This window comes from Herpailurus yagouaroundi, unplaced genomic scaffold (genome assembly GCF_014898765.1).
Source record: "Herpailurus yagouaroundi ecotype Mexico unplaced genomic scaffold, PumYag 140, whole genome shotgun sequence".
NCBI classification, from domain to species: Eukaryota; Metazoa; Chordata; class Mammalia; order Carnivora; family Felidae; genus Herpailurus; species Herpailurus yagouaroundi.
The window spans coordinates 70,102,572-70,124,647 of NW_024412395.1; the positions used below are offsets into that span (position 1 = coordinate 70,102,572).

At 39.1% G+C, this 22,076-nt stretch overlaps 2 protein-coding genes across 5 annotated transcripts in view; one reads left to right on the forward strand and one right to left on the reverse strand.

Moving 5' to 3' along the window:
• The window catches only part of NEMP2 (nuclear envelope integral membrane protein 2), a 121,803-nt gene that overhangs the window by 52,498 nt on the left and 47,229 nt on the right, over positions 1 to 22,076 (reverse strand). Inside the window, exon 9 of one of the 2 annotated variants that reach the window (XR_005790434.1) lies at positions 5,345 to 5,480. Coding sequence is in view for 1 of the 2 variants with exons in the window: in XM_040475672.1 (XP_040331606.1) it covers positions 20,273 to 20,309 (37 nt within the window). In the remaining variant the exon portion in view is untranslated. Of the gene's footprint in view, positions 1 to 5,344; positions 5,481 to 20,263; positions 20,310 to 22,076 lie in introns of those variants that run through there. The other variant, XM_040475672.1, reaches the window with a different exon arrangement.
• The window catches only part of MFSD6 (major facilitator superfamily domain containing 6), a 78,014-nt gene that overhangs the window by 39,536 nt on the left and 16,402 nt on the right, over positions 1 to 22,076 (forward strand). For all 3 annotated transcript variants that reach the window (XM_040475670.1, XM_040475668.1, XM_040475669.1), the window contains exon 3: positions 12,357 to 12,454. In XM_040475670.1, coding sequence (XP_040331604.1) covers positions 12,357 to 12,454 — 98 coding nt within the window. The remainder of the gene's footprint in view (positions 1 to 12,356; positions 12,455 to 22,076) is intronic.

Genomic DNA, 22,076 nt, shown 5'->3' on the forward strand with positions numbered 1-22,076 from the left:
AAGGAAGGGAACCCAGGGAGGCGGGGAGAGGATACTGGAGTATGGACCTTGTGTGAAGCCTCTGAGACAGTGGAGATGCCCACTGTTGTATTTGTAAGTCTAGATCTTGGAAGAGAGGAGGAGGCTGGAGAGAGGTCTTTGGGGGAACACTGACTGGCATGTAAGTAGGACAACTAGCTCCATCCCATGATTTCAGTTTTCTGTAACCATCTTCCTTCTCTACTTCCCTTCAGCTAGTAGATCCATTTTGGGAAACCATTTACCGCAAATAAGGAACGTGTTACTATCAGTGTTACTTCTGGAAGCAGTGCCTACCATAGAGCAGGACTATTGAAAAGAGGCAAACTCAGTGCTTCTAAGATGGGGATGAAAATTATATCCTAAAGTCAGAACCTGAAGTCTTGATGATTATTTCTCTAATGTTCTCTTGATGTTATTCACTCATAACTCAAGGCCTTCATCCTAGAGTGAGCCACTATTCACCCTTAGGAATGGTGGCCCCTGCATTTCCATGGGACTGGAGAAACATAGTACTGGGGGGAATATGATGCCCCAAATAGCCTAATGGCTTAGGTGTGATTTTTTGTGCTTAGGGCTTACTTGATAAGTGCAATTTAAACTAAGAATGCAAACCAAGACCAGCAAACAAATCAATTACTATTTTTTAATACACATGCCTGAAGGTAAAATTATTTTTTATTGCCTTAACTGAGGAATGCCACTGATAACTGGAATATACTTTATTCCACAGATTCTTGTATCTTTTAGAGGGAACCATTTTATTCTCAGTTTCCTAATTAGACTACATTAGAAAATCATTATTTCCATTTCTAATTTCTAGATCACCAATAAAAATAAATGGAAATAATACTGTAGGCTTTACAATTTATACAGTTTTCATAAATATTTTTATTGTTATAGCCACTTGACAAAACAGTTAAGTTTTGTTATATTCATTTTACAGTGGCTTGATGAGAGCCGGATAACCTCCATTGGTGGAAAAGACATGTTGACTCCCTGGGGGCCTGGGGTAGAGCACCTGAGAACCTGCAGCCAGGGTTCATGGAGCCCCAGGGTAGGTTCCTAATTGTGTCAGAGAACATGGGTATTAAGAACAGAGAAGCCTGTTGCTATGGACTGAATTGTGTCCACCCTGAAATCCATGTGTTGAAGCCCTAACCCCGAGCGTGATGGTATTTGGAGATGGGGCCTTTGGGAGGGTGACTAAGGTTATATGAAATCATGAGGGTGGGGCCTTCATGATGGGATTAGTACCCTTATAAGAAGAGACACTAGAGAGCTTGCTCTCTGGCTCTTTCTCTCCACCATGGCAGGACACAGTGAGAAGGTGGCCATCTGCGAGTCAGGAAGAGGGTTTTCAGCAGAATCCAACAGTGCTGGCACCCTGTTCTCAGATTTCCATGTTCCAGAACTGTTAGAAAATAGATTTCTCTTGTTTAAGCCACCCATTCTGTAGTATTTTGTTATGATAGCCTGAGGTGACTAAGACCTATGTCCTAACAGAGCAAGGAGAGCCTAAGAAGGATAGAGAGGGCTGGGATTCCCAAAGATTCTAAGAGTCAGAGGATACTGGAGTAGGAGTTATGTGTGGCTTAACATTGGGATGACTGTGAGAGTGAGTCAAGCAGTGGTAAACTTCTTTTTCTGCATGTGTACTCCATTCCTGGTGGCATTTACATTGGTTGGATGGGCAGATCCACCATGCATGACTAAGAAGGAACAGATTTGCTATGATTGCCCAAGGTCTGCCCTTCTGAATGGTGGGGTGGGGACTCAGCCCAGGTCTCTGGCGGGTAGATCCCATACTCTTTTCAGTGAATCAGATAATAATGTTGGCATCCATCAAAGTAGATGAAGACTAGTTTCATTATTACTTGATTACTCTTAACCAAGTTACTCTTAATTATGAATACTCTTTTGTTACTACTAAGTTATTACTATTAAGTTATTCTTAGTTCTATCAACAAGATTTTGTTAGAAATCTAGTATGTTTCAAATCCAAGTAGAATATCACAGCAAATTTTTGTGAAACAAGATTTTTAAGGTAGAATGGTCATTGTGTGTGTGTGTGTGTGTGTGTGTGCGCGCGTGCGTGTGTGTAAGAGAGTACCCTTTCAATTTCTCTGTTTGCCTCCAATCCTCATGGTCAGGGTGGAGGAGGTCTGCTGACTATGGGAAGGGTATAGGATTTGACAGCAGAAGACCTCAAGTTGAGTCTTGGTTCTGCGATTTGTTTAGTTTTGTGACTTTGGCAACTTGGTTCACCTTTCACGGCCTTGATTTCTTCAGCTGCAAAATAGGATTCATGAGAACTCTTGCCCTTCCTATTTCAGAAGATTATTGGCAGGAACAAATGAGATAGTAAGTGGGAAAAATGCTAAAGAATTGGAGAACATTATAGAAATACTAGTATGAAGGGTTAGGCATGGTGAGGGGCCTGCAGTAAGCAGAGGTCTCAAGGCCACTGAGGTTGATGGTCTTTTTTCCTTAATGTCACAAAAAAGGGGGAAGAGGAGTGGGTTTGGACAGAATCTAATATTCAGTTACAGTTTCCTATTTTGAAAAAGAATGGAACAAAATTTCTAGTCATAAAAATGTATTAATTGACAAGTTTGGGGCAGGAGTTTACTGAAATTGTATTTTTTTGTTCTTTCTTGAAAAACTCATAACCTAATTTTCACTTCAGGGAAAGTGTTTAGCATTGTGAGTTGGGATTACATTGAATTAAGTCTGAAAGCTAGTGAAAGTTCAAGAAAGAGAGAAAGAGAGGGAGATAGCTCAAATTCAGTGTTGGTAGGTAGAGTAGTTGACTCTTCACAGTGGGTTCTGTGGAGCTACTTTAGGGATCAAGGAAGGGAAAAGATCTGGGCAACTTTCAACCCCCTGGTGGGCTAAGCCCATCTCAGAGACCTCCCAGGCGGGTCTAGAGACCTGAAGTGTTGATGAACACAGCCTGAGTCGGTGGTTGGACCTACACAAGATGGAGACTCTTAGCCCCTGTCTTTGCTGTCTCCTTACAATCCTGTTAGGGGTGTGTGTGTGTGTGGGGGGGGTGCCCCTCCCTAATTTCTGTTCCTTACCCAGCCCAAGCCAGATAGTCAATTTCTGATTATTTGGTTTCAAAGTCTGTCTGCTTGGGGACAGAAATCCTGGTTCACCTTGTGTCCTGCCTTAGCATTGGCACCTGAACTTTCTGGGGCTACCTCAGGAGAAATAGGTTTTTGACCCATTTTATCTCATAACAAAATTTTCCTCTTAACTTTTCTTTTTTGATCCAGGATATTGGGCAGCTGTTGACTGGCATTTGCTTTACTACTTTCCTCTTATGCCATTCCTCTTAATGATTCATCAAAGTTTAAAATGTTAACTGTCTTCTAAAGTCAACTCAAACACATATCCAACTTCCTTGATCCAAACGCATAGCTGTTACCATAGGCATAACCACACTAGCATCACCAGGCCCTGTCGCTACTGGTCCAATCCATAGGCGTTTCTTCAGGCCCTTGTCTAAGTCTGACTTCATGTAGGAACCCTGGAGTAGGAACACAGCACATTGTTGTTATCTACCAAAAGAGCCAAAGGGCAAGGGAGCAGGGACCTTGACTTTCACTGGCTAATGGATTTTGAGGCCCCCATGCTGCCTGTCTGGACCTCTATTTCCTTGTCTTTATAAGACGGTTGGACTTAATGGCTGTGGCTTCTTTGAGTTCTGACTCTAATGATCTAACTTTCTACTGTGGTTGGTTTTAGTATGTGAAAAACCACACATCAGACCTCACTGCTCCCTGCCCACCCCTGCAAGGACTCAGACTCTGAATGGGTTTTGCTGAGAAATCAGAAATCTGCACACTGCCATTCATGCAAATTCATCCAGGCGATGCCATGACAACAGACTGTCTGGTCAGAGATGGGCAATGTGATTTATGATAGTGGATCTGTATAGAGGATTTTCTTTCTGGAAGGCCAGTAGATTTGAATGGAAGTTAGAACTATAAAACTTGGACATTTATCCATGTACTGGCTCAGAATTTGTAAAAGACTTGGCTGCCCTTGCTGAGATGTTTGCATTTTATTTTATTTGCATTTTGTTTAATGCTAGTGAAGGCAGTTATGACCATTCCTGAGAAAAGTCTACTGCCAGTATGTCTGTGCCCTGGATGACATCACTTCAGACAAGGTGCAGCCTAGGCCCCACCATGCTGCCTGTTGTAAAAACGTATTAATTAGCACTGTTTGTCAAAGCCTTTCACTCTACATCAACCACTGGAAAAGTAAATAGCAGTCCCCTAGATAACATAAATGAATAAATATAGTTGGATTGGGTTGTACAAACTGCTAACAATTCTTTTCTAAGGGTGCAACCTCATGCTACTTCAGAAGCCCAGGGCAGCTACCACTGGCATCATACATTTTATTTCTGATCCACGGAATAAATAGCTCTTGAGTAAAACACGGCATTCTTTACTAAATTTTGTTGGAATTCTAAGTAACCTTGGAGATCATTTTTGTGGCCTGAATTGTGTCCCCTCCCCCAAATTCATATACTGAACTCCTAACCTCTAATACCTCAGAATGTGACATTTAGAGACAGGGTCTTTAAAGAGGTAGTTGAGGGGCACCTGGGTGGCTCAGTCAGTTAAGCGTCTGACTTTGACTTGGGTTATGACCATGTGGTTTGTGGGTTTGAGCCCCATGTTGGGCTCTCTGCTGTCAGCGTGGGGCCTGCTTCGGATCCTCTGTCCCCTCGCTCTCTGCCTTCCCACACTTGGGCTGTCTCTCTCTTTCTCAAAAATAAACATTTAAAAAAATTTAAAGGGTAGTTGAAATGAAGTCGTTAGCGTAGACCAGTGTCTAATATAATGGGTGTCCTTATGAGAAAAGGAGATTGGGACACAGGCACACATTGAAGAAAGACCATGTGAGGACACAAGGAGAAGACAGCCATCTACAAGCCAAGGAAAGAGGCCTTAGAAGAAACTAATACTGCTGATACCTCGATCTTAGATTTCTAGCCTCCAGAATTGTGAGAAAATCAATTCTGTTGTTTAAGTCACCCAGTCTGAGGTATTCGTTATGGTAGAGCTAGCAAACTAATACCATCACATAGGCTTAGCTTGAGCCCAGTTTAGATTTCTTTCCCCCTACTCCTTGGCAGATGGTTAGTCTTTGGCCACTTCTAGTGATGTGGAACTTGCTACCTCACAAGGTAGCTAAGATCTTGTCTCACTTAGGACTCTTTCACTTGAGGAAGCAGAAAACCTTACTCAAAGGGGCTTAAGGAAAACAAGGAATGTATTGTCCAACTGCAAAGTCTAGCAGATACCTGTAGGGGTAGCTTTAATCGGAGCTCATATGATGCAGTCAGAACCTGGGTTTCTTCGTCTACCAGCTCTGCCTTCTACTGGGTAGGCTTCCTATGCCTATGCTGAAGTCCCAGGCCAGTCCAGGATCAGATCCAGCTGAAAAGAGAGAATGCTTTATTTTCTTAGTTTCTGCGTAGCAGCTAAAACAATTTCTATTGTACTGACTGCTCACAGGTCTGACTTAGGGTTAACATAGCCCCTTCCCTCCTCAGCAGAAAAGGCCTTTATGAATGTCCCTCATACAGCTTTGTCTCTCCAGTTCTCTCATGGATTTTCCACAGGGCATCTTATCCCAGACTCCCCACTATTCTTTCCCCTCCTTATTCTGGCTCCTTTCTTTTTTGCCAGTGATCTCTTTAATTGTTCCCACTTCCTCCTGTGGTTTGGCCAAAGTCAAGAACAGTGAGACTATTATCTCCTTTTGGTTTGGTCATGATACTCCTTCAGCCTGAATTTTGATGAACTTGTTTAACTCCCTCAAATTTAGCTTAGGGTCAACTAAAACTCTTGAGGCCTATTTCAAATTAATTGCTATACTAAATGTCAATGATTCTTGTTTGGAAATGATAGAATTTGTATTTTATATATACCTCAGGTCATCTCATGGAAAATTTTTAAACAAAAACTTATATGGTGTGTGTGTGTGTGTGTGTGTGTGTGTGTGTGTTTGGTCATCTAACTTTTACCCAAATGGAAACTAGAACAAAACAGCATATTGTGTCTTCCAAGTAGTTGGGTTCCATTAATTAAGGTTCTGTTTTGTTTTGAACATCCTTATTTTTCTACCTAAGATACACACAACCTTAAGAAAAAGTAGACAGATAAACTAAAGGGACAATAGAGAGGAGTAAATATGGCCAGGAACCAGCACAGTGAGCCAGCTGATGATTGCCATAATTATACTCTTAGCTTATCAATCACTGAGAGAGGAAATATTTGAAGGCAGCTAAATAAAGAATGACTTAACACCAACAGAGGCTCAGACTTCACTTTTTCTAGCAGAAAAAAAAAAGGAAGTATTGGTAGCTGTACAAACCATAGGTAAATGAATAGTCTTTTTCCTTCAATCACTCTTCGGACATACAATATGGTTCTTATGCTCTGTTCTACAAGGATGGGTCCGTAGCCAGCTACGCCTGTTTAATGAAAGGAGCTTGGTGACTTGGTGTCTCTATTGATGATCCCCTTGGCTGTGCTGTGTTTGGTACGGGAGCGCCACTGATTCTTTGAGCTTTGGGGCATGTATGCTCTTAGTCCTCTAGTGAGATGGGCCTGTGGGTACCCAAGAACCCTGTTATCTGCTAGTGCACATGTGTTGAAGATTCACTGCATGATGCTTCAGGAGGCCCTCAGATAAGCAAACAACAGACAGCTGTTCATTGAACTATTACTTGTTCACAGAAATGACTTATTATCTTCAACCATAGGCTATTAACATTAATCACAAATGGTGACAAATATGGACATCCATTTTTTTAATCATCCTGGTTCCAGGTTTTTTTTTTTTTATAAATCAAATAATTCTTTCACATACCTGTCTCTTATATACACACACATATAAAATTATAAGCATAATATATTTCATAGTTCTATCTTGTTCATCACCATATCCCTGGCACTTAGCACAGTGTGTTCAGTAAATATTTGTTGAGTGATGTTCTATTTAAAGTATTTATATTTAAAAAAAAAAAAAATAAGGGGCGCCTGGGTGGCGCAGTCGGTTAAGCGTCCGACTTCAGCCAGGTCACGATCTCGCGGTCCGTGAGTTCGAGCCCCGCGTCGGGCTCTGGGCTGATGGCTCAGAGCCTGGAGCCTGTTTCCGATTCTGTGTCTCCCTCTCTCTCTGCCCCTCCCCCGTTCATGCTCTGTCTCTCTCTGTCCCAAAAATAAATAAACGTTGAAAAAAAAATAAAAAAAATAAAAAAAAATAAAAATAAAGTATTTATATTTTCCCTCTAGTTATTGAATATTTATTGAGTGTCTACTGTGTGCCAAGCACTGGGGATAAAACCTAGCCAATATTACATGAAATTGATCTCACCCCGCATGAAGCATACAGCCAGGTTGTTGACACACAGGTACAACTGAGATAAGGATTATGAGGAGAGGCACATGATAACAGCTGTGATCACATATAAAGGAATTGAGTGAGATCGGAAGGAAGGGTAGGACATCAGGTCATACTGAGGGATAGGTTGGGACAGTAGCCCAGTGGGTTCATTTGGCATTTGTGTGGCTGGAGGACAGAGAGCTAAGCAGAACATTGTACCAGATAGGCTGCAGAGAAACATGTTTTATAATAGAATCTTGTTTCTATCAGCTGCTTTGTTTCAAAGGTTCCCATTGTGTCACATACATTTTCTGATGATCCAAGTGGTCCTTGAAGTAAATAAGCACTTTCCTGAAGTCTCTAGAGAGAGACTGCCATTTCCTTTGTCCAGGAAGAATACAATAATGGTGATGCTGATTATTTTATGTCCTTTTCTTAACTATTTGTGTCTATATGGTTTACTTACATTCAATCTCACAACAAATTCAAAAGATAGCAATAATATTGAATAGTAGCTAGGATATCATATTGTTTTCATAATTTTTTAAAAGTTTATTTTAATTACTTTGAGAGACAGAGAGCGGGAGGGGCAGAGAGAGAGAGAATCCCAAGCAGACTCCACACTGTTAGTGCAGAGCCCAATGTGGGACTTGAACCCACAAACTATGAAATCATGATCCTAGCTGAAGTCGAGTTGAATGCTTAACCAACTGAGACACCCAGGAGCCCAAAAAAGTACTAGTTTTATTATAACCACCAATTTGTCCTTCCAATACTGTTAATTGTGGTTGTATAAGAAATTATAATGTCATAAACACTTTTTTTCTCCTGTTATATTTTGCTCAAATACAGAATCAAGGAGCAGGGGCACTTTGTCAAGGTGACACTTGTCACACGTTTGACAAGTGATTTGGGTTTTCCATGGTGTAGTTGTTTTCTGCTAAAGCATTTGCTTCCTACCAATCGTGTTCATCCTCTTTATAGAGAAGTTCACTTACATCAACCACCTATTCTAAAATTGCCTTTATTTCTTGCCTAATTTTATACTTACTGACTTCCTGTTGTGAAATAGGAAAGCGATGAGGTTGTCTCTGAGCTTCTTCATTATAGATGCTCACTAGGTATCTGTATCTCAGTGAGAAGCATTTTTCACCCTATTCTTCTGTACTTCCAGACCTCATAGTGCTCAGGAATATTCTAGGACTCTGAACATGTGCTTTATATTCAGTATAAAGAATTTGACCGTCCAGAAGATGATCTAGTAAAACATTTTTAATTTCTTTTTATTCCAAATCCTTAATTTCATAGGTGTGCATGAATTCATTTGCTAGGGCTGCCACAATAAAGCACCACAGATTGGATGGCTTAAACAACTAGAAATTTATTTCCTGAACAGTCCTGGAAGCTAAAAGTCCAAGATCAAGATGTCAGCAGGTTTTATTTCTTCCGAGGAACTCTCCACTGTCTTCATCCCAGCCTTCTCTCTGAGCCTGTCTCTGACCTGTTCTCTTCTCTTCTTATCAGGACACCAGTCATACTGGATTAGGACCCACCCATGCGACATCATTTAAATGTTGTATTTAATGATATGTATTTAATGATACGTATACGTATTTAAAGGCCCTATCTCCTTATATAGTCACACTCCAAGGTACTGAGGGTTAGGACCTGGGACTTCAACATATGAAATTCAGGGGACACAATTCAGCCCATAACAGTGAATGAAATGTCAGTTTAAAATTTTTTTTAATGTGTATTTATTTTTGAGAAGCGGGGGAGGGGCAGAGAGAGAGGGAGCTACAGAATCCAAAGCAGGCTCCAGGCTCCAAGCTGTCAGCACAGAGCCCGATGCGGGGCTCGAACCCACGAACCGTGGGATCACGACCTGAGCCAAAGTTGGACATGTAACCGACTGAGCCACCCAGGTGCCCCTGCCTGTTATTAATCTTAAAGTTGAGTGTCTGACTTCAGCAGGGATAATAACATCTACTCTGCAGGCTTGTTATAATTACAACACAGTGAATCACCCAAAATAAGCACTCAATAAATTGTAGCATTATTATTATTGTTGTTAGTAGTAGTAGTAGTAGTAGTAGTAGTAGTAGTAATAATTATTTTAAAGAAAAGCATCCAAGTACCCTCTTGTTTTCTGAGAGTACTTTTATTCCAGAATTCCAAAAGAGAGAGGAACACTATCATTTCGTCCTCATCAACCATTCTGGGGTAGCCAGTGCTTCAAGAAATCAGCAAGAGTAAAATTGTGAATTGTGAGCAGAAAGGCAGCATTTTGACCCATGAAAAGGGAAAAGAATTAGATATGTATTTATTGAATAGTCACTGAAAAGTATTTCAGCAACCTAAGAATCTCTTTAATACATGAAAGGGATATTTAAACTGACATATCACTGGGAAGCTGTGTGGCATGACCTAGACCAGTGGTTCTTTACCCTGGCTTAGTATCTGAATAAACTGGGGAGGTTTCTAAAGCATAGTGCGTGGGTTCCAGCCAGAGAGATCTTTATTGAGACTAGCATGGGCCTTGACATCTGTTGTTTTTAATAGTTACCTGAGTAAATCTGATGTATAGCCAAGAACTAATGAGCTAGATCAGGGCTTAGCAGGCTTCAGCCCTTGGGCCAAATCTGGCCTGCTGCCTGTTTCTGTATGGCCCAGAACTAAAGGTGGTTTCTGTATTTTTAAGTGGTTGAAAAAAGTCAAAGAAGAATAATATTTTGTGATGCATAAAAACTACAGTTGACCTTTGAACAACATGGGTTTGAACCGTACAGGTCCTCTTATACACAGAATTTTTCAATAAATATAGTATGGTACTGCAAATGTATTTTCCTTATGTTTTCCTTAGTAACATTTCCTTTATCTTATTATTAGAATATAGTATATAATACATATAACATATAAAATACATTGTTTATGTTATTGGTAAGTCTTCCAGTCAATAGTAGGCTATTGGTAGTTAAGTTTTAGGGGAATCAAAAGTTATATGTGGATTTCCTATTATGCAGGGGGTTGGCACCTCTAATCCCTGCATTGTTTAGAGGTCAGCTATGAAATTTAAATTTCACTGTTGATAATTCAAATCTTACTGGAATACAGCCATCCATGCTCCCTCATGGACATATTGTCTATGCTGCTTTCACACTACAGTGGCAAGGTTGAGTAGTGGCAACAGACCTACAAAGCCTAAACTATTTATGTATGGCCCTTTACAGAAAATGTTTACTGACCCCTGAGGCTATGTCAAGGTCATCAACAGAGTTAGATTAGAACTTAAAAAGGAGACATGGGTTGTGTCATTTGTATGTTTGTGTGATGTATTTTGCATTTTAATTTCCTGTGGGCTTTTTGTTGTTTCCCAGCAGAAGGACCCTTGTTGATGGATCTGTATAGCAAGTTTCTTCAGGAAATTTTTATCAAACAGGATCTAAACATATGCTTTTTTCCTCAAAACATTCAAGTACAAAGAACATAATGTCCACAGAATATGATAACCCAGACCTTTTCAACACTGAAGATCTCCTAAATCTCTTTTAATATCTATTTCCTATCCCATCCCTGCCCCTCAACCATTTTTGTCTTTCTTCCCATCCTTCTGTTCCCTATTTGTGGTTAATATCAGCTGGATGCCTCAAAGCATTTCCTTTCCTTGATCCAGTGTTGGGAAAAGAGAACAATGTTTATTTGATGATTTTAATATAAAAATATAGTTGAGCAAGATGAGGAAAATACCACTGACTGTTATATCGGCTTATTTCTTTTACCTTTGAATTTTCATTCACTTGAATTAAGAAAAAAAAAAGCATTAAGATTAGAAAATTAAAGAAAATGGAAAACAAGTTAGAAAGAGAAATCCCTAGGGGTGCCTGGGTGGCTCAGTCAGTTAAGCATCTGACTCTTGATTTCAGCTCAGGTCATGATCTCATGGTTTGTGAGATCAAGCCCCACATGGTGCTCTGTACTAACAGCACAGAGTCTGCTTGGGATTCTCTCTCTCTCCCTCTGTCTCTGCCCCTCCTCCACTTGTGTGTGCTCACTTGTTCTCTCTCTCTCTCAAAATCAATAACTAAACTTCAAAAAAAAAAAAAAAGATTAAATAAAAAAAAGAGAGAAATCTCTACCATCAGGCTGTGTTTTATACAAAGAAACAACCACTGTTTACTTCCAAACCAGCTCATCCAATTCAGAAAGACAGAGAATGTAACATACCACTTAAGGCCTTTATTTATTTTGTTTTTCTCACAGTTTTGGTGGTGGTACTTATGAGGGGGGAAAGTGATGTTGATATATATTTATTAGTTTGGTAAGCATATGATATCATGGATTTATTTGTAAATAATGAAGATGTGTCAATTGAACTCACAGAAAAAAGTATTTGATCTCCAAATTGTTTATTATTCATCATCGGATTATGGTTTTCGATGACCTTGAGAGTCTCCTTATAAAACTTGGTGTCTTCGATATTGCATGTGAGACCAAGTTCATATTCATGTTCTCATTTTTATCCTGTCCTTCCCCCATCAGAGTGAAGTAGCTATAATCCCAGCATGTTTACCCTACAGCCACCTGGAAGGAAGCCAGTAGTGTCATTAGACATGGCAGTGTGCCCAGGCTATCTTAAAAAAGCATCAGCTCTGCTCCTAATTAAGTTTCAGGAAGGGTGATGGTCACTTTTATATTAACAAGTGTTTTTGAAAAGGCTGACGGCAGATACGTTAGAAGCAGCCTTCTTTCTCCTGAGAGTTCCTGGTTAACTTGAATTGTCTTTTAGCTTGCCCACTCCTAAGTTTGAACACTGCTGGATGATGGATGGTTTGGGCAGGGGAAGACGTAGGTAATATTTGCATGCTTTATGCCTCATTCCAGGGCCTCATCTTCTTCTCCCCAACCCCCCCCCTTTTTTTTAGGGTTCTGTACATTGGCCTGGCTTGCAATACGGCTCGCTATATTTATATTTCCTACCTGGAAAATGCCTGGACTGTTCTCCCCATGGAAGTTCTTCAAGGTAAGTTAACAGCTGGAATTAGAATTATTTTTCTACCTGACTGAGCTATGACTGTGTAAAAGTTGAGTGGCCTTCACCATGTGACTCTGTGAAGGAAGGGCAGTCCTACTGTTTTATAGGATTTTGAAATGGTTGTTAAGGAAGAGGTGACATCAGGGGAGTTGGCTCTTCAGTTACTCTGAGTGTTCTGTGTTTGTTGAGCCAAACAAAGCTGGATTTGTCCCACACCCTTGTGATTAAACAAAGAAAAAGGAACTCTGGAATAAACTGTTATGTACAATTGTTACGCATGCACATCCAAAGGTAGTTTTAAGTATAAAAGGATTTATCTTTTAAAGGCTTTGGTATTTTGGTGTTTGTAGGTTAACTATAGATACTGGAAAAGGTTGTCATAATTATTTTATTTCTTTAGTTACTTTGATCACATCTAGTGATTTACAACTAAAGCTTTACAGTCAAGCTATTATTTTCCCATGAACTTTTAAAAGCTTTGCTCAAATGTGAGTTCTTCTCTTTGCTTCATTGGACTGTTTCCCTTCAACATATAACTTCGAAAAAAAATTTTTAGGAGGCTCTGGCCATATGCCTTAGGAGCAATGAAAACTTGGATTTCTATACAAAGTTCATTGCCATATTCGCTCATATAATCTAGACTGTGTATTGAAAACCCTTGTTAGCTGCTTGGCTGAGCCATTTGGTGGTTGGCATTATGATTAAAATAAAGGTTCAGGACAAGATGATTGGAGTTGAGGTCTTCTGGGACATCCCAGGCTCCTAAATCATTAATTGTACTAGATAGTATGTGATTATACACAATTTCATTAGCTTTAGAGACCGCCATTATTATTTTCCAACACTGAGGATACAAATATAGCACAATCAACATAATTTCTCATCATGATCTGTAAGATGAAACAAAATGTATAAAATGCAAACACCAAATCCCGTTGTGGCATTGAAAAAAAAAACTATCCTTATTGAAAGGAAACATAATTTATATTCACATTATAATAAAATTATAATATATACATAATCTAAAGGTGCTTTTCTCAGGTCTGGCGCAATAGTATAATTGATGAAAGGGGATTTTATTTGTAATAGGAAATGGAAATTTGGTCTTATAAGAAATTATTGTTCATCATAATTAGAACTCTGAAAGAGTCATTTTTTTTTTAATGTTTATTTTTGAGAGGGGGGGGTGGGTGCAGAGAGAGAGGGAGACACAGAATCCAAAGCAGGCTCCAGGCTCTGAGCTATCAGCAAAGAGCCCAACAAGGGGCTCGAACTCACGAACCATGAGATCATGAGCTAAGCCGAAGTCAGATGCTTAACCAACTTAGCCACACAGGTGCTCCTCTGAAAGTCTTGAGGCAGAGCACATACCTCAGCATTGTGTCATTTAAGAATAACAAAGCACTAAATATGGACTGCAGGAAAGACTTGTGTAATAACATGGCAAATGCAACACAGTTCTTTGATATCCCATTTTTAGTCCTATTGTATAGGCAGGATTCTTGCCTCTTTATTAATTGGTATGCCACAGTGTGCAGACTCTACATTAAAAAGCTAACTGGTATGCCCGTAGAAAACAAAGCATATTGTAATAATATATGCATATATCTTTCTTTCTCCTTTTAATTTGATATGAATTAAATGACATAAGTGACTCAAGAAAAGAGAGAAAAGAAGCTTTTTAATTAACTGGTTAAAGGAACAAAAGAGGAATTTTATAAAAAGGAAAAAATAAATGTTATGAATCAAAAAACTTTTTTCCTATTAATTTATCAAAGGTATATTAAATAACTACAAGAGTCAGGTAGCATGCTGGGAATGTAATAAAGGTAATAAAATGTAATAAAAAATAATATATTAACTAGGGCCCCAAGGTCTCCCCATCTGTTCTGGAAGCTGGATATGTAAACACATAATTACTACAGCATGTTAGATGGAATCAGAAAAATGTACCAGGTAACAGAGAAGCTCCTTGGAAGGAGCAGGGAGTGGAATGATAAAGATATTATTTAAAGATTTCCCAAGGAAATCACTTATGAGCTGGAGTTTGAAGGGTGCATAGGAATCCACTCTGGCATAGAGAAAATGCCACAGAGCCATGTGCCAGAGCTAAGACATGGAAAGCAGAGTGGCAACTTCAGGGAAACTAAGTGTATGCCATGGCTAGAGCTTGATGGGTTTATCATCATCATCCCAAGCTGCCAACCCAGGACATATTTACATAATACTATGGATACCTCAGAGTGGTTATCCCAGGATTTAGGGAGCTGGCCATGTTTGAATCCAAACAGGAATTCTGCTTCCCATGGCAGACTATAGTTTATACCTCTGTCGTTCATTTTATTTTCCCCTGTGCTCTTAGAAATCTAGTTCCTGATCTGAAGCAAGTGAAAGGGGGATCTGTAAATACCTAGAGTCACTTTGTCTCACAGAGGGCTCTGTGACCACTTCTAAGAGTTCTTTGTGTCTAAGACTGGAGGAGACCGTTTGATACCCTAGCAGAAGTGAGTGCTGAGTGTGTTTTGGTTGTACAATGGAAACAAAATCCCTTGCCTTTGTTAGACCCATGCGCTCCCCACAGAAAATAGTGGATCACCCACGTGGAATAAATCCGGCATCACAGAAATGCACTTCTGACTGAAGAGGTTTGTTTTGCCAGTCTGGATTCTTCCACCTTTACAGGTGTCGTCCAAGTGCTTTCAAGTCTTTGTGCTTAAGGCAGCTCTACTTAGGATGTAGGAGAGACAAGAAAAAATGATGAAAAAACACTGAGTTAATTATAGGACAAGCCCACTATCATAATAGATGCTCCTTCATTCCTTGACTGGAATTGTTACTGATGATTACCAGAGAGCTAGTCTTGGCTGGGGGTGGGGTGTGGGGGTGCAGAGATATCTTGACAGTGAATAGTCAGCACTTCCATTCCCAGCCAGTGCCATATAAGACAATCTTCTTTAAAAAAAATAGAGGTGAGGTCTATCTCTTCATCCTGTTACCCCTTGCCTCATCCCCAGAACACCATGAGAACTAGTATCACCTAGTGGACAACAGAATAGGAGGAGACAAGGGATGTGCTTTATTCCCTATCTTCCACTGCCCGTCTCTCCCTCTTTGGGACTGAATGTAACAGGTAAGACTGTTGGATAATGGTGGGAATTGTGAGGATGTTTCTTTTCCCAAGATCTTTTATATTTAGTGGCCAGTATTCTTGTATTCTCTTGCAGGCTTATCCTTTTAGCAGTTCAGCTACCATCTGCAGCAAACATGTTGTTCTGTAAGCAATTGGCAGCACCATATAGAGAAGCAGAAGACATATTTCCTGCCCATAAGGAGCCTGCCATTTATTTTTAAAAAGAGACAGTGGGTCTAAGTCCCTAAAAGTATTGCTGGGTACAGTGGAAGGAGTAGGAGAGTTTATGTATATTTCTCAAGATCTCATTTTTAAAGACCTATAGGAATTTTCTCTGTTACTTTTGTACAAGAAACATTTAAACATTCATGGTTGTGATCAAGCATATCTATTTGCTATAAAGATCAAAAACAGATATTTTATGCTCCTTCCTATGCAGGTACTGGTTGTGAATCCTTACTAACTTTGAGATGAATGTGATCAAAATTATTCTTGCTATAAAATGCATTTAAGGCGACTAAGGCCAGTGTAGTAGGGCTGCTGTAACAAAAGAGGTCCTTCGAGGTACTTGAATGGTTTAAGCACTGACAGGTGCAAATGAGGTCTGTGTCAGGTCCTTCTCTGCAGGATGCTCTATCAATGGGAGCTGGGTTAAGATTTTGATGAAAGATGTTCTTCATTTTTACCAGTAAGAGGGCTTGAACTGATATTTATGAAGTTTTGCTCTTATTTAGTATGCCAATTCAGCCAAATAAGAACTGTGTTTTCCTTCCTCTTATGTTCTGGAAGATCATGGAGACATTATGAAAGGATAGTGCAGTCCTTATCTGACAGCAGCAATTCTAGACATGGCTCTAGTCTGTTAGCATCAATATTGGAAATTGTCTGTCTGGCTTAATCCTTGAAACACAAGTCGCTTGCCACATGAATATGTAGGATAGAAAAAATGCTCTGGGTTTAGCTTTTCAGTTGATAAACTAACATATAAAAGTCACTGGTGTTAACTGTTAAAATCATTTTTTAAATCAGAATTGTCTTATAAATTGCAGTAGAGCAATTTCATTCTGTGTCACTCCCATGGTTTATTTAGTACTAAAACTCTTATATAACTTTTTCTTTAAAATAGGCATTATTTTGTCCACCTAAAATTCACTTTAAATGTCTTCTGCTTCAAGAATCCTCTTCTGGGCATTTTATCCCATACTTGGCTCTTCCTTTTCTGAATTGTTCTTAGATTTATGGACTGTGTTATATAGTTTAGTACTTAATTGCTATCCAATTATTTTACAAATACTAGTTTAACTTCATGATTTAGTTTTAATTCTTTAATTTTTTTTATTTAAATTCGTTAGTTAACGTACAGTGTAGTCTTGGTTTCAAAAGTAGGACCCAGTGATTTATCTCTTACGTATGACACCCAGTGCTAATCCCTAAAAGTGCCCTCCTTAGTGCCCATCACCCACTCAGCCCACCACCACCCACCTCCTCTCCAGAAACTCTCAGTTTGTTCTCTGTATTTAAGAGTCTCTTATGGTTTGCCTCCCTCTCTGTTTTTATCTTGTTTTTCCTCCCCTTCCTCTATCTTCATCGGTCTTGTTTCTTAAATTCCACATATGAGTGAAATCATATATGTCTTTCTCTGACTTACTTCGGTTAGCATGATACATTCTAGTTCCATCCACATTGTTGCAAATGGCAAGATTTCATTCTTTTCCATCACTGAGTAATAGTCCACTGTATGTATGTACGTGTATATCTATATTGATATTGATATATAGATATACCACATATTCTGTATCCATTCATTAGTCCATGGACATTTGACTCTTTCCATAATTTGGCTATTGTTGATAGTGCTGCTGTAAACATTAGGGTGCATGTGCCCCTTTGAAGCAGTACACCTGTATCCTTTGGATAAATACTTAGTACTGCAATTTCTGGGTGATAGGGTAGTTCTATTTTTAATTGTTTAAGGAATCTCCACACTGTTTTCCAGAGTGGCTGCACAGGCTTGCATTCCTACCAGCAGTGCAAAAGGCTTCCCCTTTTCCTACATCCTTGCCAACATCTGTTGTTTGATGAGTTGTTGATTCTAGCTATTCTGACAGGTGTGAAGTGGTATCTCATTGTGGTTTTGATTTGTATTTCCCTGACAGTGAGTGATGTTGAGCATTTTCTCATGTGTCTGTTAGCCATCTGGATGTCTTCTTTGGAAAAGTGTCTATTCATGTCTTTTGCCCATTTTTTAATTGGATTATTTGATTTTTGGGTGTTGAGTTTGGTAAGTTCTCTATAGTTTTTGGATACTAACCCTTTATCTGATATGTCATTTGGAAACATCTTCTCCCATTACGTCAGTTACCTTTTAGTTTTGTTGATTTGTTGATTGTTTCCTTCACTGTGCAGAAGCTTTTTATCTTGATGAGGTCTCAACAGTTCATTTTTACTTTTATTTCCCTTACCTCCCTTCAGAGACATGTCAAGTAAGAAGTTGCTGTGGCCTAGGTCAAAGAGGTTGTTGCTTGTTTTCTTCTGTGGGATTTTTATGGTTTCCTGTCTCACATTTAGGTCTTTCATCCATTTTGAATTTATTTTTGTGTATGGTGTAAGAAAGTGGTCTGGTTTCACTCTTCTGCATGTTTTCGTCCAGTTTTCCCAGCTGAAGAGACTTTTTTTCATTGGATACTCTTTCCTGCTTTGTTGAAGATTAGTTGGCCATGTATCTGTGGGTCCATTTCTGGGTTCTCTCTTCTATTCCATTGATCTATGGGTCTGTTTATTTGCCAGTACCATACTGTCTTAATGATTACAGCTTTGTAATACAGCTGTAATACAGTTTAAAGTCTGAAATTGTGATGCCTCTAGCTTTGGTTTTCTTTTTCAACAATACTTTGGCTATTTGAGGTCCTTTGTGGTTCCATACAAATTTTAGGATTGTTTGTTCTAGCTCTGTGAAGAATGCTGGTGCTATTTTGATAAAGACTACATTGAATGTATAGATTGCTTTGGGTACTATAGACATTTAACAATATTTGTTCTTCCAATCCATGAGCATGGAATGTTTCTGCATTTCTTTGTGTTGTCTTCAGTTTCTTTCATAAGCTTTCTGTAGTTTTCAGCATATAGATCTTTTACCTCTTTGATTAGGTTTATTCCTAGGTATCTTGTGGTTTTTGGTACAATTGTAAATAGCATTGATTCCTTGATTTCTCTTTCTGCTCCTTCATTATTGGTGTATAGAAATGCAACCAATTTCTGTACCTTGATTCTATATCCTGCGACTTTGCTGAATTCATGGATCAGCTCTAGCCATTTTTTGGTGGAGTCTTTTGGGTTTTCCATGTAGAGTATCATTTCATCTGTAAAGTTTGACTTCTTCCTTGCCAATTTGGATGCCTTTTCTTTCTTTTTGTTGTCTGATTGTTGAGGCTAGGACTTCCAGTACTATGTTGAACAGTGGTGAGAGTGGACAACTGTGTCATGTTCCTGATCTTAGGGGGAAAGCCCTCAGGTTTTCTCCATTGAGGATGATATTAGCTGTGGGCCTTTCATATATGGCTTTTATGATGTTGAGGTATGTTCCTTCTATCCTCTTGAGGATTCTTATCAAGAATGGATGCTGTATTTTGTCAAATGCTTTTTCTATATCTATTGAAAGGATCATACGGTTCTTATCCTTTCTTTTATTAATGTGATGTATCATGTTGATTAATTTGTGAATATTAAAAAAAATTTTTTTAATGTTTATTTATTTTTGAGACAGAGAGAGACAGAGCATGAACAGGGGAGGGGCAGAGAAAGAGGGAGACACAGAATCTGAAACAGTCTCCAGGCTCTGAGCTGTCAGCACAGAGCCCGACACGGGGCTCGAACTCACGGACCGTGAGATCATGACCTGAGCTGAAGTCAGACGCTTAACCGACCAAGCCACCCAGGCTCCCCTAATTTGTGAATATTAAACCAGTCCTGAAGCCCAGGAATAAATCCCACTTGATCATAGTGAATAATTCTTTTAATATACTGTTCAATTCCATTTGCTAGTATCTTGTTGAGAATTTTTGCAGCCAGATTCATCCGGGGTATTGACTGTAATTCTCCTTGTTAGTAGGGTCTTTGTCTATTTTGGAATCAAGGTAATGCTGGCTGCATAGAATGAGTTTGGAAGCTTTTCTTCCAGTCCTATTTTTTTGGAATAGTTTAAGAATAGGTGTTAACTCTTCTTTAAATGTCTGGTGGAGGGGTAACTGGATGGCTCAGCTGGTTAAGTGTCCAGCTTTGGCTTAGGTCATGATCTCATCATGAGTTCAAACCCCACATCAGGCTCTCTAATGTCAGCACAGAACCTCTGTGGATCCTCTATCCCCTTCTCTCTCTGATCCTCCTCTACTGGCTGTCTCTCTCTCTCTTTCTCAAAATAAATAAACTTTAAAAGAAAAAAAGTCTGGTAGAATTACCCTGTGAAGCCATCTGGCTCAGGACTCTTATTTGTTGGGAGATTTTTATTTTTATTTTTTTACTTTTTGCATTTTTTTAAATATGAAATTTATTGTCAAATTGGTTTCCATACAACATCCAGTGCTCATCCCAAAAGGTGCCCTCCTCAATACCCATTACCCACCCTCCCCTCCCTCCCACCCCCCCCCCATCATACAGAGAAAGACAGATACCATATGTTTTCACTCTTCTGTGGATCCTGAGAAACTTAACGCAAGTCTATGGGGGAGGGGAAGGAAAAAAAATGGTTAGAGAGGGATGTTGGGAGATTTTTGATAACCGATTTAATTTCTTTGCTGGTTTTGGGCCTGTCCAAATTTTCTATTTCTTCCTTTTGAGTTTTGGTAGTGTGTGAGTATCTAGGAATTTGTCCATTTCTTCCAGATTGTCCAATTTGTTGGCATATAGTTTTTCATAGTATTCTCTTATAATTTGTATTTCAGTGGTGTTGGCTGTGATCTTTCTTCTTTTATTCATGATTTTATCCATTTGAGTCCTCTCTCTTTTCTTTTTGAGAAGTCTGGCTAGGGGCTTATCAATTTTGTTTATTCTTTCAAAATACCAGCTTTTAGTTTCATTGGTCTGTTCTGCTCTTTTGGATTCTCTATTATTTATTTCTGCTCTAATCTTTATTATTTCCCTTCTTCTGCTGGCTTTGGGCTTTATTTGCTGCTCCTTTTCTAGCTCCTTTAGATGTAAGGCTAGAGTGTGTATTTGGGACTTTTTTTGCTTCTTAAGATAGGCCTGAATTGCAATGTACTTTCCTTTTAGGACTGCCTTTGCTGCACCCCGAAGGCTTTGGACTATCATGTTTTCATTTTCATTTGCTTCCATGTATTTTTTAATTTCTTCTTTAATTTTCTGGTTAACCCATTCATTCTTTAGTAGGATGTTCTTTAACCTCCAGGTATTTGAAGGCTTTTCAGATTTTTTCTTGTGGTTGATTTCAAGTTTTATAGCATTGTGATCTGAAAATATGCATGGTATGATCTATGTCTTTTTGTATCTGTTGGGGGCTGATTTGCGACCCAATATATGATCTATTCTGGAGAATGTTCTATGTGCACTTTAGAATAATGTGTATTCTGCTGCTTTAGGATGAAATATTCTGAATATATCTGCTAAGTCCATCTGGTCTGGTGTGTCATTCAGAGCTGTTGTTTCCTTGTTGGATTTTCTGCTTAGATGAATCTGTCTATTGTTGTAAGTGGAGCATTAAAAGTCTCCTACAATAATGTTATTATTATTAATGAGTTTATGTTTGTGATTAATTGACATATTTGGGTGTTTCAAGCTGGGAGCATAAATATTTACAATTGTTAGCTCTTCTTGTGGATAGACCCCTTAATTATGATTTAATGCCCTTCTTCATATCTTGTTACTGTCTTTGTTTTAAAATCTAGTTTGTCTGATATAAGCATGGCTACTCCAGCTTTCTTTTGACATCCATTGGCATGATGGATGGTTCTCCATCCCACTTTTTTTTTTCCCCCCATCCCCTCACTTTCAATCTGCAGGTGTCCTCAGGACTAAAATGAGCCTCTTTTAGGCAGCATATAGATGAATCTTGTTTTTTTATCACTTCTGATACCCTGTGTCTTTTGATTGGGGCATTTAGTACATTTACATTCAGAGTGATTATTGAAAGATATGAATTTAGTGCCATTATGCTATCTTTAGATTTCGTGTTTCTGGTGATGTTCTCTCGTCCTTTGTAGTCTTTGCTGGTTTCCACTCAGAGAGTCCCCCTTAGAATTTCTTGCAGGGCTGGTTTAGTGGTTGTAAACTCCTTTAGGTTTTGTTTGGGAAAGTCTTTATCTCTTCTATTCTGAATGACAGCTTTGCTGGGTAAAGGATTCTTGGCTTCATATTTTTCCTGTTCAGCACATTGAATATTTCCTGCCACTCCCTTCTGGCCTGCCAAGTTTCAGTGGACAGGTCTGCTACCACCCTTATGTGTCTACAATTGTAGGTTAAGGACCTTTT